At 49.0% G+C, this 16,707-nt stretch overlaps 2 protein-coding genes across 2 annotated transcripts; one reads left to right on the forward strand and one right to left on the reverse strand.

Annotated features, from left to right (window-relative positions):
- Positions 1-1,696: 1,696 nt before the first annotated feature.
- On the forward strand, positions 1,697-5,455 carry LOC121338432 (meteorin-like protein). The gene is given in 4 exon segments (XM_041409381.1): positions 1,697-1,949; positions 2,735-3,002; positions 3,004-3,060; positions 3,106-5,455. Coding segments are annotated over 4 exon segments (882 nt in total). The 3' UTR covers positions 3,410-5,455.
- Positions 5,456-5,616: 161 nt separating this feature from the next.
- On the reverse strand, positions 5,617-16,263 carry TRIM25 (tripartite motif containing 25). Its single transcript, XM_041409122.1, has 9 exons — positions 15,589-16,263; positions 14,106-14,201; positions 13,446-13,679; positions 12,809-12,965; positions 12,239-12,316; positions 11,779-11,847; positions 11,103-11,129; positions 10,681-10,773; positions 5,617-9,895 (listed from the first exon to the last, which is right to left on the reverse strand). Exons 1-9 carry the CDS (start codon positions 16,207-16,209, stop codon positions 9,363-9,365), a joined length of 1,908 nt encoding a protein of 635 aa, XP_041265056.1. The 5' UTR covers positions 16,210-16,263; the 3' UTR covers positions 5,617-9,362.
- Positions 16,264-16,707: the final 444 nt, after the last annotated feature.

A 16,707-nucleotide genomic window follows, 5' to 3' on the forward strand; every position in this document is an offset into this window, starting at 1 on the left:
TTGTGTGGCTTTTCAGTAGGTGTGGTTGAAGTGGTTTGAATTCCCAGGCTTCAACAGTAATGTGAAAAGTCCATATTGCTCCTTCTCACCTCTGTTGTCACTTGGGGATCTTAAAGCAGCTTCTGCTGCTGCACATTATTTACTCGAAGAGGGGAAGGAGCCCTACAAATGCCTTACCTGTGATGAGTAGTTTCAAGTAAGAGGTTTAACAGGAGATGTTTTGGTGTCAGTAGAAACTGGAGATGGGCCGGAGGTGCTGCTGAGAGCAAGTCAGCAAAACTCCCACGGGGCTCTCCCCGGTGGGGGGAAACGCTGCTGCGGGAGACCTTCATGGATGGATGGCTCAGTGCTTTCCCCTGATGGCAGATAGGTTCGTTTGGGCTTTTCGAATAAATCCTCCTGTGGGGCCACTTTGTCATAGTGTCACTTCCCTCCCCGAGTCCTCTCCTCTGTTCCCTGGTCTCGTTTGCACAAAAGAGAGAAGGGCTCTGGCCTCTCAGCTCCTGTATTATGCCACAATCAAACCATTTAAAGTCTATTTGTGTGTTGTTTTCCATTCAGGATCGGGTCAGAGCATAGATATTCAGCAAGTTTTCTCTTAGATGGGTAAGACAATGGTTTCACAGAGCTCTCAGGATCACTGGCACTAATGCTGATAACCAGCAAGGTTTAATGCATCTCTGAATGTTTTTAGAATTGCTGGAGTGAGCCCTGCAGAGCACCCACTTGAGCCAGACTTTAGCCAAAAGTTGTGCAAGGAGTCACAGCGCAGGTATGTGTGAGGAAGAGCACAGGACATTAGCAAAGTGCAAGTCAAGGGTGAGATTCTGTTTCTTTTTTTAATCATAACAGTAAAAATACAAAGTTTTTGTGAATGAACGGTAAAGTGGGTCGAAATAGGATTCAAGGAGTCTGGTATCAGACACTTGAGGACTAAAGCTCTGATTTCAGGGTATCTCCTGTAACAAATTTATTTTCCCCTTCGGGAAAATCCCTCCTTGCAGAAGGGCTGCAGGCAGACTCTGCCTGGCATCTGTGGGCAATGTGAGAACACGCCGGTAACCGCAAGGTAGCAGATGGCCGGAGGGCCGGGCCCGCGGAGCAAGGCCTGCGGCTGCGGGGCCTGCCACTGTCCCCGCCCGGCCGCCAAATCCCGATTCCACGCTTCAGAGCTGCAGAAAGGAGCCTCGCTCTCCCAGACCTGCAAAAGAGCATCTCCCCATGTCGTTCATTGAAAATATGGAAAGGGCAATGCATATAGAAATCTAATTACTGGCAGGCACAGCCCGGCTTTTAGCATGATAATCGTGGGGCCCCGGAGCTTTCTTGTGCACGGACCCCTGAAAGATAATCATGAAAGCAGAAGTTAAAACTATTGAATTTCCATCATTCATTCAAAATTCGCTTTGATTATGTTGACACGATTTTTGTGTGTTCCTACAGCGCGATGAGAAACTGTTATTAATCACTTCTAACTATTTCAGAGACAAAAGGGGGCTGTCCGGCCCGGGCGATGGGGACGGCGGAGCGAAGAGGGAAGGAGGACGGCGGGGTGTCCCTGCTGTCCCCGGTGCTGGGGGAAGGGGGAAGGGGGAAGGGGTCGCTGCCAGGCGCGGCCGCCGCCCCCGGACCCGCAGCCCCCCTTCCCTCCCGCCGCCCTTAAAGCCCGGCCCGCGCCCGGCCGAGCCGCCGGCCCATGGCCGCGCTGAGGGGCTGGCCCGGCCTGCCGGCCCTGCTGCCGGCCTTGCCGCTGCCGGCCTTGCCGCTGGCCCTGCTGCTGCCGGCCCTGCTGCTGCCGGCCCTGCAGCCGCTGCCGCTGCTGCCGCCCCTGCTGCTGCCGGCCCTGCTGCCGGTCCTGCTGCCGGCCCTGCCGCTGCTGCCGGCCCTGGGCAGGTGGGTGCGCACGGCCGGGCCCGGGGGGCTGCGGGCACCGCTGCGGAGGGCGCTGGGTGCGGTGCCCTGTGCTGCTGGGTTTACTGCAGTCACCGGCAGGGAAATAGGCCACAAGTGTTCTCAGTGTTGTCAAATATTATGTCCTTTCCCGCTGTTTTGTTGCCTTTTTACTTTTCTTTTAACTAATTATGCTGGCGCGGATTTGACTTCCATAAGTGACCTCAGTAAAAGTAACTGTTCTGCAAGCAGTGGAGTTGCACAGGCTTGAGCGAGAGCTCGGGAGCAGGGCCAGCACCACCCTTTTTATAAAAACATTTTCTTGATGAGTTTATATTGGAAATATTAAAAATCATTTTATAAAGTAGATCTTTAGACCAAATTTTTCAGGCATAGCATTGCTGTGCAGCTCCTGCTGCGAGTCAGTGGCTCTCATCCCCATCCATGCACTTGCAGGTGGGATTTTCTGGACAGCTAAGCAGTGGCCAGTCATAATACAAGGAAAAGTTTAGAGCTATTTAGCACTGAGAAGCTGCCCTCTGACATTTCTCTGGGTGCTGCAGACACTGAAGCACGGATTTGGTGAAAGGGACTGAGGCTCCTTCCCGTGCACCCAAGCTGTGAGCATTCCCTGTCCTCTGTGGCTCCTGCAGTTCAGATTCAGGGGTGGGAGGGAAGGAGCCCAGTCCAGCCAGAGGAAGCCAATTTAAGGGTCATTAGGAGAGTTAGGAATAAGATCTGTGTATGCAGGTGGTGCAGTGGCTCTTCTCTTCTCTTCTCTTCTCTTCTCTTCTCTTCTCTTCTCTTCTCTTCTCTTCTCTTCTCTTCTCTTCTCTTCTCTTCTCTTCTCTTCTCCCTTCCTCCCCCGGTCACGGACAGGTGCCTGGTGTTTCCTGCAGTGGTCTGGGCTGGGAGCCCCGTTCCCGTGCCGTGGAGCAGGTGCTCCTGCGCTGCACCGAGGGCTCCCTGGAGTGGATGTACCCAGCACGAGCCCTGTGCTGGGTCCTGGAGCCCAGCCTGGCCAGCGCCCAGTGCTGCACAGTCTGCATCAAACCCGCCAGCCACTTCCAGGGCGCCAGCATCTCCGTGGAGCTCGCCGGGCAGCTGCACCTGTGGCAAGCGAGGCGGAGGGGCTCGGGCCCGCCTCGTGTCCTGCTTCAGTGCCCACTGTTCTCCTGCTGCTCCATAACCACCTCCTGTCTTCTTCACATCCAGTGGTGAAAGTGTCTCCCACGACTCGGAGAACCACATGTCCCAGGTTGATGTCAGAGTCCAGAAGGTCTACAGGCAGAAAAACCGGATTTTCCAGCAGGAGGAAGGGAGTGGGGAGTGGCGAGGCCCCATCCGAACCCTTCTTCAGTGCAAGGTGAAGAAGGGAGGGGGAGATTTCCTCTTCACTGGGAATGAACACTTTGGGGAAGCCTGGCTGGGCTGTGCCCCTCGGTTTAAGGATTTCATGCTGGTTTACCAGGCTGCCAGAGCAAGGGGAGCCAACTCCTGCGAGGCTGAGCTCAACTGACATGAGAGACACTCCTGCTGAGACCTGAAAAATTTCAGCCCAATCTTTGGATTCTGAATCTGGAGTTAAAACCAAGAGTTAAAGGACTAAAGTTAACAATTCCACCCAAACTGGACCTGGAGGATTTCCTGAAGATAATGGCTCTGTGAGCCCTGTAAAGTGACTTTTAACTCACAATAACTTCTTTTTCATCACATTTTCTTTGCCTCATAAAATAACTCTGGATTTTGGAAAGACAGTATTTTGGGGAAGGTTAGAAGCAGCCTGTGCTCAGGATTAGAAAAGTCTCTCTAACATCTCTTGCTCTGTGTAAATGTTATGTGCTTTTTCTCTAGATATTTTTATCCCCTCCCCAATCTCTGCTTGATTTCTCTTCCTTTAAAGGCAAATGTGAAAACTTCCTCTAACCTGGGAGGAAAAAAACTACCTCTAAAGCAAAAAAAGCCCTTTCTTCATCAAGAATTACTTGATTTTTAAAATGGAATGTAGGTGCTGTAAAAAGTACATGCTTTTTTCTGACATTGAAAAAACATTAAGGAGTTTAATACAAGCACAAACAAAATGCAAACTACGTTGCCTCCTTCAAGTTCTGTTGAACTAATTTAGGATCAAGAATTGCTCATGATGGTATTTTCACCTAAATTATCTGCCTCTTTACAATTAGCCTTTATTATTTGATTGGCTTAGTCTGGCTAAAGCACTAAGGGAGGGTGGCTCCTCCCACCCTCCCTTAGTGCTTTAGCCAGACTCACACAATTGCCTGTATTTTATGTAAATGGAATTGCTACACCGTGAAATGATATACAAATGTGCCTACCACCCAGAACCCAATAAATGGTGTGAATAAACCCATTATTTCCCATGTAATGGCATCTGGCTGCAGCCTGGGCAACACGGGGCTGACAGATGTGAGCCCATGGCAAGGCCTGGAGAAAACTGAACGAGGAGAACTCTGACAGGCCACAATTAATTGACTTTTGGAATGACTCCTCTTTTCCACAGTTCTACTTGGCTGAGCAAGATTCACAAATTGCTGTCTTGAACTTTTTTCTGGGACAAAATAGCTGCCAATGAAAGTCTAAATGACATGAGTTTTGAATAGAAGTCATACAATGACCACACTGTGACACGTTTTTAACTGACATTGATTATTTGAGAAGTAGCAGCCACTTAATTGGAAGGGAATTAGGAAGGGGGGAAGAAATGGGAGGGAGTCAGAGGCCTGCGTACAGAAATACATTGTTAAACCCTAACCAACACAATTTTACTAAAATAGGGAATGTATTGATAAACATTTTTACATGTATTCACAGAAAGTATGATTTGGAGTCTAAGTCAGTTGTTCTTTTTGCTGTGAAAAAGTGTTCACAAAGCTAAGTCAAGAGGAAATGCCATTAGCAAGGAAGAAAACAGAATATGAATGTGATGATGCTGACTTCCCTGGGGCCTCAGTACCTGCTCAGGCCTCTGGCTGTAGTCACAGTCAAGCTTACACAGGCTTAAAATACCTCCTTGTCTGTCTTTGGAAACTGAGGCAAAGCTCTGGCAGACCTAACTGACCTCCTAATCCCAGGGACAGCATGGGACAAGCAGTGAAGATGAGGATTTTACCCCCCCTTGGTTTTTGTAGTACCTGTCACACTGCTCAAGCAACACTGTATGAGTCTGCAAAATCTTCAGAGATTTCCTTCCCCAAAACCTTCTTCAGCCCAACTCACTTGGAGAACTTTAGGTGGAAATGTTTGACTTGTTTCATGGATGCTTTGGGCTGATTTTTAAATCTGCTGAGGCACCAGAGCAGCTCCCTGCTGAATTGTTTTCCACTGGCCACATGGGGAGGCAGCAGCTTGCAATTTCACTGGATGAAATCATCAGGAATCACCACCTATTGCTGCTTCCAGGTGTAACTTGGGCTGGCAGATGCTGGATCTCACCTGAGGCTTTTTAGAGCAATCCCACACTGTGTCTTCAATTGTCCATCTTCCTCCAGCATGCAGGACCATGGTTGTGCTTACCCAAGAAGGTCTCCAGTTTTGTTTCCTGGGAAAGATGATCTCATCCTCAGTGAGGAGGAGCATTACTGACAATGGGTGTGTGGCTCAGTGTCACTCTTGCACCGAGAATGACACGGGACAGGCGGGAGGCAGGATTGTAGAAGGATCCAAGAAGGATTTATTGAAGAGACCCGCGTGGTTTAAATAGAGTGATACGATGGATTCTGTTTGATTGGCTAACTAACAAAAACACCTCCCTCACACTGTCCTTGAGAAGAACAGAAAGATTAAGGAGAAAAACACCACCTACAGATTGTTTATACTTAACAAGTTATCACATCCTTCCAACTCCCTGAAAATTCTCACAAGCGGCTGTGAGAAACGCTTGCTGTTTGCCTCTCTCTCTGTCCCACGGCATCCACAGCCCCGGGGAAGGAGGCAGTTCAGGACCAGCCCAGAGAACACCACAGCTCTGCCTGCCCCTTCCCCAGCTCCCCCCAGCCCAGCGAGTGAGGCACCACCAGAGCTGTCCTTTGTTGTGTCTTCACCGCTGCCCCCCTCCCTGCTTCGAGCCTGAGCAGAGAACAAAACATTCAGAGTTAGGGTTTACTGTGAGTTTTTATTGAATTCAAGCCATCACCAGTCACCAGCCACCCCTGGAGTGGGCACAGGCACAGGGACCTGGTGGCACAAACCCCATGGTGCTGGCCCTGCCTGTGTGTGGCTGGCACAGCTACAAACAATAACACACCGTATACAGAATGAAGAACAGGGCTGATATATCAGTAATCAACAGGTTTATAACTGCATAAGCATATATTTTTCTAAATACACTGCTTTACTGATGTCTTTAATTGAAGAAAAGATTAAACATTCATTTATTTTCATTCAGCAACTGTTTTTTTTTAATTTACTCTAATTTGTATAATAAAATGCAAATCAATGCACATTCTCATGGTGTTAACACCAGAATTAGTTCTTTTTCTAGACTAAGTTGCTTTCTTTGTAATACTAAAAAGAGAATTACAATTAAAATATATGCTCCTATATATGTCTTCTTTAAATTCAGTGCAGCTCTTACAGGTGCCTCCCAAGTAAAACCAATCCATTTGTGTTGAAAAGGCTTTAAAATGATCATTTATCGTGCAGTAACTAGTATTTCTCCTAAACACACTAATATTTACTATTAGTTATAAAAGTTATATCACACTAATGTCTCAAAATACGCAAGATACCTGAAGCTAACCAAAACATTTCTCAGATGCCCAGAGATTGGTCCTAGTAATGCCAAGGTCCCCATTTCCATCCCCATATGGATCATTCACTCAAGAGCTGGACTCAGTGATCCTTGTGAGTCCCTTCCAACTCAGAACATTCTGTGATTCTGTGAATTCCAAATTAAAGAACTTTACTCTATGACTTCTAGTCATTCATAGCACAACAGAAAGCAAAACAGAGGTTCAGGAGCCCAGTACAAGGCTTGTTTCACTGCCTGGTAATGCAGGACACCTTATGTGTTCCACATGCTTGGTCCTGCCCCAGTGTCCCATGTCAAGAATCCCACTTCGTCCAACGAGGCAGAATAAAAGCTGCTCTTTACTTTGTTTGGGTGTCCCTCCAGACCATGGCCACAGAAGCCCACAGACTCAGAGGCCAGTACTGACACCTCTCTGAAGTCAAGAAGCAAGGAACAGAGGATGGGGACTTCCTCCACTGCACAGACTGCTGGAGCACCTTTTTGCCCAAAGCCAAGGGGACAGAGTACTCCTTCAGCACCCTGCTGAGTGCATCTGCAGCCCTGTGCACAGCCAAGGAGCAAAAGGATTTCTCAGAGGGAACTGCTCTTATCTTTCACTGCTGAAAGGAAGGGCAGAAAACTGGAAGGGCAGAAAACCCAGTCTGTCACCCATTGCTGGCTCCCAGCAGGACACAGCCTCCTTCTGCACCTTTTGCATGTTCTGCCCAGGCTGGGAGTTTTAGTGCTGACTGTGCTTTGGAAAGTGGAGACCCTTCAGGGAGTAGAACTGCTCCAAAGACAGCCATGGCACTTTTAGATCCACCATCGATTCCATATCCTATTCTGACCAAAACATTGGAAGAAATGAGACTTGTGCTATCTTTGACAAAGTACTAAGAGTTTACAAGCCAAGTAAAAATAGACACCAAGCCTGAATTCCTGAAAGCCTCTCTCCAGAGCACTTTGGCTAATGTAGTCACAGAGGTTCTTTTAAGCCTTTTAAGAATTCCCTGCAAAACTGCCAGCAGTGGCTTTGTGTTCTATTTCACCAAGTCCTGTAAGGGCAGTTTTAGAAATCCAAGTCCAGGAAGGCTCTCATGTGAGCTTCCCATGGGCTACAAGAAATAAAAGCTGGCACAGTAAGTCCAGGTTTATATGGACCCAATAACTATGAGATCCAAATACCTTGATTGCCTACAGATGGTTTTAAAGTTGTAAGGAAGAAGTACAGATTTCTCTGCACCTGGTGAGAACTTCTGAAGACATACCACAACCCAAAGAACACCAGGAGAATTAAAAATCCATCCCAGAAGAATGGATGTATATTCTCCTTTGTGCTAATTCTCTGTATGTCAAAAGACTCATCCTGTCTGCCCACAGGCTTCACAGAGAGGAACCAGCATTTTCCAAGTACTTGCACTCTGTCTTGAGACTCCTCAAATTGGAGTCCCAAAAACATGCAAGAAACCCAGTTTCTACCACCTGAACAACAAAAGGTACACCAGGAGAGACTATCCCACCTCATAAAGAGGAAAAGCTTTATGACAGGAGGCCCTTCTTTAAGCTAAAGATACACCAGCAGAGAATATCCCACCTCATAAAGAGGGAAATATTAGAATGGAGAACCTGAGAGCAGGAATGCACCCCCTGAACTCCCCAGCACACACAAAAAAACCCAGCACTGAAGAGCCTTCAGTGTGAAGATGTGAAGCATGTCCTGGGTCAGAAGATGACACAGAATGCTTCATCCCACAATCTTCATCACAGGATGCACACCACTGCTCTGCAGGATGTCTTCCTGACAACTCTCTGGTGTATTCCCAGTGTCTGGGCTGATGTCATTTGTTTCCTGGTGATTCTAATACAATTTATTTCCCATCAATTCTAGAAGTCTCGGCAGTTCCATTCTGATTAGATTTGTCACAGTGGCTTTTATAACTTACAGCCATAAGACCTGAACTTAGGGATTTCAGCAGCTCTTTCTGGTGGAGTCCTATGTCACCCTGATTTTTTAAGATTTTCTAAGCCTTCTGAGGTTTGCATTCTTGTAGCAAACTTTCTCACACACTTTCTGTAAACTGATTGTTTTGCGTTCTTCTATGGAGGAGGAGAAACTTGATGGACTTTGGTTTGTCCAGTGTCATTGGAGAGGTGGCACTTTCACCCTCCAATCCACTGTCACCTTTAGAAATCTATAAATGTTGGGAGTCAGAAAATAAACTTCTCTTTTTCCTGCCTTGAGAGCAGCAGTATGCCTGCGTTGTGTTGTCTCGTGTCCTGTAGTGACAGTCCTACACTGAGAACACCTGTATGGACAACAGCCTCTGCACAGGCCAAAAGGCAACAGTGAGACCTCCCTCAAAGCCTGAATTTGTCAAAGAATTCTTCCTGTTTCTTTCTCAAAGGGGTTATTGTTACCCATGAACACATTAATTCTGTTGCTCCTTTACAGGAAACCACAGAAGCCACAGACGCCACTGAAGACATTTAACAAGGATTTGCACCATAACTTTGATTTCAGGGCAACCAAGACCTTTGCAAACCACTGTAGTTTGTATCATCACCAACATTTTGCTAAATCACTATCTAAAGGCTTTAGCAATTCAGTCCAAAGAACTGGCAGATTTCCTAAGCTGCTTAAAAGAGATGATAATTTCTGTATCAATCAATCTTTGAGACAGATTATCTGTGCTGTAAAAGAACTAAACTGAGATACAAGACCTTACTCTTTCATGTGACAGAGAGAGAGAACAGCATCACTGGAGAACAGCCAGAAGGCTGGGTACAAGGCTTCAGTGAACTGGGTTTTGAATTTATAGATCAGGTTATTCTTCTCCCCCACCGCCATGAAAACCACAAGGCCCCCCTCGCAGTGGAGCAGCACCCCGATCTTGGTCGCCTTTGTGTTGGGCAGGCACTTTTCCACGTCGTTGTGCCAGGAGGATATTTTGGAGTTGAGCCACTCGATGCACCAGGACTTGCTGTTCCTGCCCAGGCGGCTCTCGGGGCCCTGGCGCTCCATGCTGCCGTAGCAGACGCCGACGCCGCAGAAGCTGCCCTGCTGCAGCTCCACCTCCCAGTAGTGGATGCCTCTCTTGAAGCACTGGAAGCCCAGCACCTGGCGGTAATCGGTGAAGCGCTGAGGGTGGTACCTGTGGCCTGGGAAGGTGTCTGAGATGGACATCCTGGTGTAGTTCTCAGCCAGAACCACGGTGCTGTGAGCCGTGTTGTAATCCAGCGTGATGTTGGCAGCATCTGCAACGACACGAGTCACTCGAGGGTGCTGGAGAACAAAGCACTTTTGTTTATCCTGTCCTGCCTCAGCACTTGTTGCTATGTTTATCTGCCAGCTCTGCTCTCCTCCTCAGTGCAGCCAGTTCTTAGGGCCACAGTACAAGCTGCTGGGTTCAACTGCAGCTCTATGTCACACAACAGGCAAATGGAGGAGGAGTTTTCTTCCTTCCTGCAGCCTCACAGGATCTCTTTAGCACCCTAATACCCCAAAGGAAGGTGATGGCTGATCTGGCAGCAAAAGGTGTGCCATGTTGTATAGCATCTTAACAAGCCATCATGGGCTCACATAAAAGCCTGCATTCCATTTAAAAAGAATCCAGTACATTACAGTGTGTTTCTAGGCTACCCTAATGCTGTCTTTTTTGGGGAAACCAAAATCCTTACTTGAAAAACTTCATTTATCTTCATTCAGAAGATTCACAGATGCTGAAGATTAATTTGATACATCCAGCAAAAGAACCACTTAGAAACCTCCTGGCCCCCTTTTTCTCCAGAAATTTGCTTCATTTTTAACAACCTATTAAGCTAACAAAACTCAAAAAGTTCATCTATAAGGAGTGTAATGTTGGGTGTCTTACACTGCAAGAGCTCCTCTCTGGGTTTCTTCAGGAAGCAATATTTAACAACCTATTAAGGTAACAAAACTCTCTCAGATGTATTTTTGTCAGGTCACTACAAACGACACATAACATCAGCACAACAAGAGCAAAGTTCATCTTTAAGGAGTGTAATGTTGGGTGTCTTACACTGCAAGAGCTCCTCTCTGGGTTTCTTCAGGAAGCTGTCAAGCAGGTCTTTAGCAGCAGCAGCAGCTGTGGCGGTTGGTGTGGTGGTTGGTGCTGTGTCAACAGAAGAACAGAGAGTCTGGCCAGCTGGGAAGAGACCTCACATGTTTAACACCCCATCACAGACACACCCAGGCTGGAGCTGATCTGGTTTAGCCTCCTGCTCCATGCAGGGTTAACTTCAATATTAGCTCACGCTGTTCACTGTCATGTCAAGTTTTGAAAATCCCACTCTCTGGACAACTTCTCTCAGTGTTTGATTGCTCCCACAGTGGCCAGCAAGAGCTGAACTTTTGTTCAGTACACCAACACTAATGACCATCTTATCATTTTAAGAGCAGTCAATGAAAATTAGAATACCCATGATGAAAGTTTGGACTCACCAACTTTAGCAGCTTTCTTTTTCTCTTCTGGAGGGGGGAAAAGAAAAAAGTAAACTGTGAGTTCTACTTGGAGGCAAAAGCCATTGGTAAGACTGTGCCAGGTGTAATACCATCACCATGGCTCTTCTGAAACTGCAGCAGTAAAGAGCTGACAGTCCAGCAGGCTGAAGCCATGTACAAATACCCTCACACTGGAAAGCTGCACATCAAGCACAGCCTTCCATTTGCTTCCTGTTTCACAGGGTCATAAGCCTGAAAGGAGCTTGATCTCCCCTCCAGGAGCAGTGTTTTCAGGCACATGGAATGCTCCTGTTCCCATGAGGAACACTGACTATTCCTTTCCTCTTTACAACAGAGCTTTCAGTGCAGCAACAGGAGCTGCAGTTCCATTCCAGTCCTGCTTCCCCAGCACAGCCCCTGATTGCTCCACACCCAGCACTTGGACCACGTGTCAAGAGCTCCCTGGAAATAACAGAAGCTGTTTCTTAACGCTTACATTTATTTCAAAAAGAAAACATGGAAGATCATCCAAACAGGCTACAGTGCCCATCAATTCTGGTATCTGGACAAAACAGCACTGACAGGCCCCAGTATAACCTGCCACGAAGACCATCACCCCAGCCCTAGACTGGAGGCAGCAAAATGTTTGAGTAAGGCTCCTCTAATCAACACTTACTGGTGGTATCTGTCTCTCCCTGTGAAGTGGTTTGAGCCTGAGGAATGGTTTTCTCTTTGTGGGTCTGGTCTGTGAGGGAGGAAGAAAACAATCAGAACATGAACAGAACTCAACTAAGCAGAACTCTACACATACGAATCTATCAAACAAACCAAAAGGTGTTTGGCACAAATTTAAAAAACCTGCACCAACAAGAGGGTGGGGAGGCTCTGCTTTGCTTTACAGCCCACACTGACACCACTACAGGCTGATGCACCCCTGTACCTGTGCAGTTCCCCATCCAGCTCACAAGGCATGCATCCCCAAATACCACAAAGCACCCTCCCGTCCCTGTGCCAAGGTGCTCACTGCAGGTCATCACTGCATCACCAGCACAGCAAACAGCTCTTGGGTAACTGCCTCAACTCTTATTTAACAGTAAAGCCATAGGTAGGACAGGATGGTGTTCTGTAGTACTTACGTGGTCCGTGGGGCTTTTTTCCAACAGCGGCTTTCTTTGGATGAGCTGCTAAAGGGGCCTTATTTTTCACAGGTTTGGCTGCAATGGTGATAATTTACATTATGGTTTGTATGGCCAGGAATAGTCATGCATTAGTGAGGACATTTTTCCATCTTCTCCATCTTTCCTGCCTTATGGCAGGCAGAGTCCTGCCACTCTCTTTCAAATCTCCCCTCAAATCCACATCCTAACCACATCCACCCCTGCTACACAGTAACCATAACCATAAATTACTCCAAAGAAGAAAGGCTGAGCTGTGCCAGTAGGGTGTAGTATCATGATACTCATCAGCTTATCCAAGTATAGATAACAGTGAAGAAACACTGGCACGTTTTGTCTCCCAATTTAGCCCAGACTGTAATGTTTTTGTGTGGAAATGGAACACTGCAGAGATTGGAAGGCACAATTTCTATTAACCAACTGTATTTGTTGCACTTTTTTAAAAAATTGTATTTGGATTGGAGAGGAAAGATCCCTCATTTCAGCTCAAAGCAAAAGTAGAAAATGCCAATTTCCCCAGAGATAGAGTACCTTCTTCTTCTTTCTCCCGACTCTGAACGACTGACATTTTCACTATGTCTTTGAGTGTAATGGCAGACTGGTAAGTGGAATGCATCACATTTTGGTCCATTTCAACTACAGGAACAAAAGCCTCTTTTGTTGATGTTCGCTGCAGTGCTGATGCTCTCTGAAACAACAAATGAGAGACCACCTTGTGTAGCACACAGAGAAAAATACAACCAGCTTACTTTGACTGGGATGCAGTTTGTGCATTCATCTCAAATTCAAGGGAACAAAGGCCACAGTCAGACACAGCTCATGGCAAAACTCCAGCAGCAGCTCAGACACCTTAATTCCCACTGGTAACCAACGAGCAGCCACGTCACAGCACAGAGCTGCCTCACCTCAGGGAGGTGACTCCTGCCCAGTGACCCCTCTCTGCTTGTGGCAGAGGCAGTGGCTGAACTGGCAGAGTTACCAGACTCCCTTCAGCATTCTTTCACTGACATTTGTGTACTTTTTAGGACATCCTTTGACAGCAGGTTCTTGCACACCACTGCATTTCCATTTGACTGGAAGTCTCTGGAGAGTATGACAACCACAGCAGGTTTTTGTTATTCTGCATTCTAGAATGAAGAACTGGATTCACACTTAAATGACACATTACCTTCAAAAACAGAACATCATCACTTTCAGTCAGTGCCATCTCAATCTGATCTTTGAGAGACTGAATTTCATTCTTCTTATTTCCCAGAACACTGTAAATATAATCAAACTTATTCCAAACTCTCTTTTCTTCCTCTGTAATTGCTTTCATGATCTCATTTTCTCTTTCTTCAATTACAGCTTTAACTTCTGAAAACTCATTTCTGATCAATTCCTTCTTTCTTGAAGCTGTCTCCTGGGGCAGACAAGAACAGATAGGTACTGATTTCAAAAGAACAGTTTGTAAACAAAATACTCTAAGTGCTACTGCATGAAAGCCTGAGGAACATGTGGGCTTCTCCTCCTTGAAACAAGCAAGAGAAGAGCTGTCGATTTCTATGTGGTTTGGAAAGAAAATTCCTTCACTCACAAGGAATGGAGCCCATTCTCAGTGTCACCCTCATGGGAGAGTATAAAACCTTGCACAGTGCCAGGTTTACTCCCATCTCCCACAGTGCTGCCTGGCCCTGCCAAAACTCCTCTTTTCTGTTCTTTCCTAGTAACACCTTCTCCTGCCAATGCAGCCTCAGCAGTACAGCCCTTGTCACAAGGGTACTAACACCATGCAGTGGCCAGTGGGTGCCAGGCAACCTGAGAGCACTCTGAGCAGTTCCCCACTTACAGCAGATTGGTTCTGTTTTGTTTTCACCGTGCTCATTGCCCGGGCAGTTCTTTCACTCTGGTTATGCAGCTCCGCAAGTTTTTTCTTCAGCAGCGACTGCAACAGGAGAGACCAGAAAGTATTTCAGAGAGGCAGTGGTCATGTCTGCTCTCAGTTTTAAATACTCTTGTAAGCATTTAGTACTCTCAGCTTAAAATCTACCTCCCCTTGAAGCTTAGGGGGTGTAAAAGTACCGTCCTGCACGCGTGTGGCTTGTGGCACCCACACCCTCCGCACCTCTCCCAAGAGCAAGATGCCATGGCTGACACTCTCTTCACAAAGGACACGGTGCTTTCATCAGCACAGCAGTTCTCATGCTACGAATAAATGTTACATTAACTCCCAGGTTGGACTTCCAGCACAAAGTTGATGCTACTGTTCACCCCACTCCTTTTGAGAATGTTCTCCCTCAGATGTGATTTACCTGTTCCTTTAGTTCAAGATTCTGCTAAGCTCAATCAGGGCTAAGCTCTGCAGCTAAGCTGTATACATGTCGCCCTGATTTTGTAAGATTTTGTTAAGCCTTCTGATGTTTACATTCTTTCAACAACCTTTTTCACACACAGTTCTGTAAATAACCTATGTTTTGCATTCTTTCATAGAGGTGGAGAGAATTGATGGACCCTTGGTCTGTCCAGTGGCATTGGAGAGGTGGCACTGTCCCCCTCCAATCCACTGTCACCTTTGGAAAACTATAAATGTTGGAGTTAGAAAATAAAGTTTTTCTTTTTTGTTCCCCTCGAGAGCAGCAGTGTCTGTGTCATCATTTCGTGCCTTATCACAACATATACACACCCACTGAACAGATGGGAGTTTGACCACCTAAACTTTTTCAGCATACTTTACTCATCCACACTGATTTTCAGCTGTGCTGGAAAATATAAAGGCCAGGTTTCCTTCCCTTCTACTCCATGACCTTCCTTCTGCCTTTCATCTACATACTTGAGATCTCCCTAGGATACCTTTATAATTCTTCTTCTTAAGAACATCTGCAGCAGAAAGTGGGCCCCTCAGGCAGTGAGAAGCCTGGCAGGGAGCAGAGCAGCAGAGGAGGCTCAGAGCTCTGGGTGACGCCACAGAGTGTGGGAGGCCTCACTGGAGAGCCCAGCCAGGACAGCCCAGCCCTGCCACTGCAGCTCCCTGACAGCGCCTTCCCAGCCCCCTGCTCTTGAGCAACATCTTGGAGAGACGAGGAAAACGCAAGGAATGGCTCCGGGGACATGCCTGAGCACAGATAACAGTTCATCAATGCCAGACACCAGATTTACAGTCGACGTCTTGTTCCAGCCTCCTCCCGCACTCCAGAGCAGCTCCGACGGCACCGAGAGAGCCAAGGGGCGCTCCGGGGAGCCCTTGGGAGGGTGCTCCAGCCCCGGGGAGCCCTTGGGAGGGTGTTCCAGCCCCGGAGGCCACCGGTCACCCCCGTCCAGCCCCGGCTGCTCACCTGGGCAGAGGCTTTTGCCTGCTCCAAGGGGCTGGTGGGGCACAGCTTGTGGCCGAGCAGGCAGAGGGAGCAGATGCAGACGCCGTGCTTGCTGCAGAAGAACTCGAAGAGCCTGTTGTGCTGGGGGCACTTGCGCAGCTGCAGGTCGCGCAGGGGCGGGCAGAGCTGGTGGTCGCGGAAGGCCGGGCTGTCGCGGTGCGGCCGCAGGTGCTCGGCGCAGAAGGACGCGGTGCAGGTCAGGCAGGTCTGCACGGCCGGCGCCTCCTGGCAGCTGTCGCAGGACACGGGGGGCTCCCCCGCGCAGCACCCCCCCTCATCCCCATCCTCATCCTCATTCTCCTCCTCTTCCTCGCCCTTTGCCCCGGAGCGGCCCTGGAGCTGCTCCACCACCCGGCACAGCACCGTGTTCTTCTGCAGCTGCGGGCGGCCCGCGAAGGTGGCCCGGCACTGCGGGCAGCTGAAGCCCCCCGAGAGGCCGGCCCAGCTGAGATCCAGGCAGGAGGCGCAGAAGTTGTGCCCGCAGGGCACCGTCACGGGGCTGCTGAAGAGGCAGAGGCAGATGGAGCAGGTCAGCTCCTCCTCCAGCCCCGACAGGCCCGGCTCCGACTCCAGCGCCGCCATCGCCCCGTCCGCAGCCGCCCCGAGAACCCGAAACAAACCTGGGCTCGGAGAAACGAAACTATGGTCCGGGCTTTCCGGAAAACTACGTGTCTCATCCCCGCCCCGACGGGAGGGGCGGCGGCCGGGGGACGAACCCTGCGGCGCCCGCCCATGAGGGGAGCCGGGCAGCCCCGGGACGCCGGGGGCTCTGCCCTGAGGAGCGGGACCCCGGGGCTGCGGGCGGGCCGGGCCGGGGGTCCGAGCCGGGGTCGGGGCAGCGTCACTCGGAGGTGCCCGGAGGCCTCGGGGTCGGCTCTGAACCGCAGCGGGGCGTTTGGAGTGCGGTGCCCACCCGCGCTGCCCGCCCCGCTCCCGGCCGGGCCCCGGCTCGAGGGAGCTCGGGCCGGCCCAGCGCTGTCCGGAGCTGCCGCCACCACCGCGCCCGCCGGCTCGGGGAGGGGGTGAACCCCAAATCCCCCCGAGCACCGCCCCAGCTGCTCCGAGCTGCGGGTAACCTGG

The sequence above is a fragment of the Onychostruthus taczanowskii genome, unplaced genomic scaffold (genome assembly GCF_017590055.1).
Source record: "Onychostruthus taczanowskii isolate IOZ18803 unplaced genomic scaffold, ASM1759005v1 scaffold30, whole genome shotgun sequence".
Classification (NCBI taxonomy): domain Eukaryota; kingdom Metazoa; phylum Chordata; class Aves; order Passeriformes; family Passeridae; genus Onychostruthus; species Onychostruthus taczanowskii.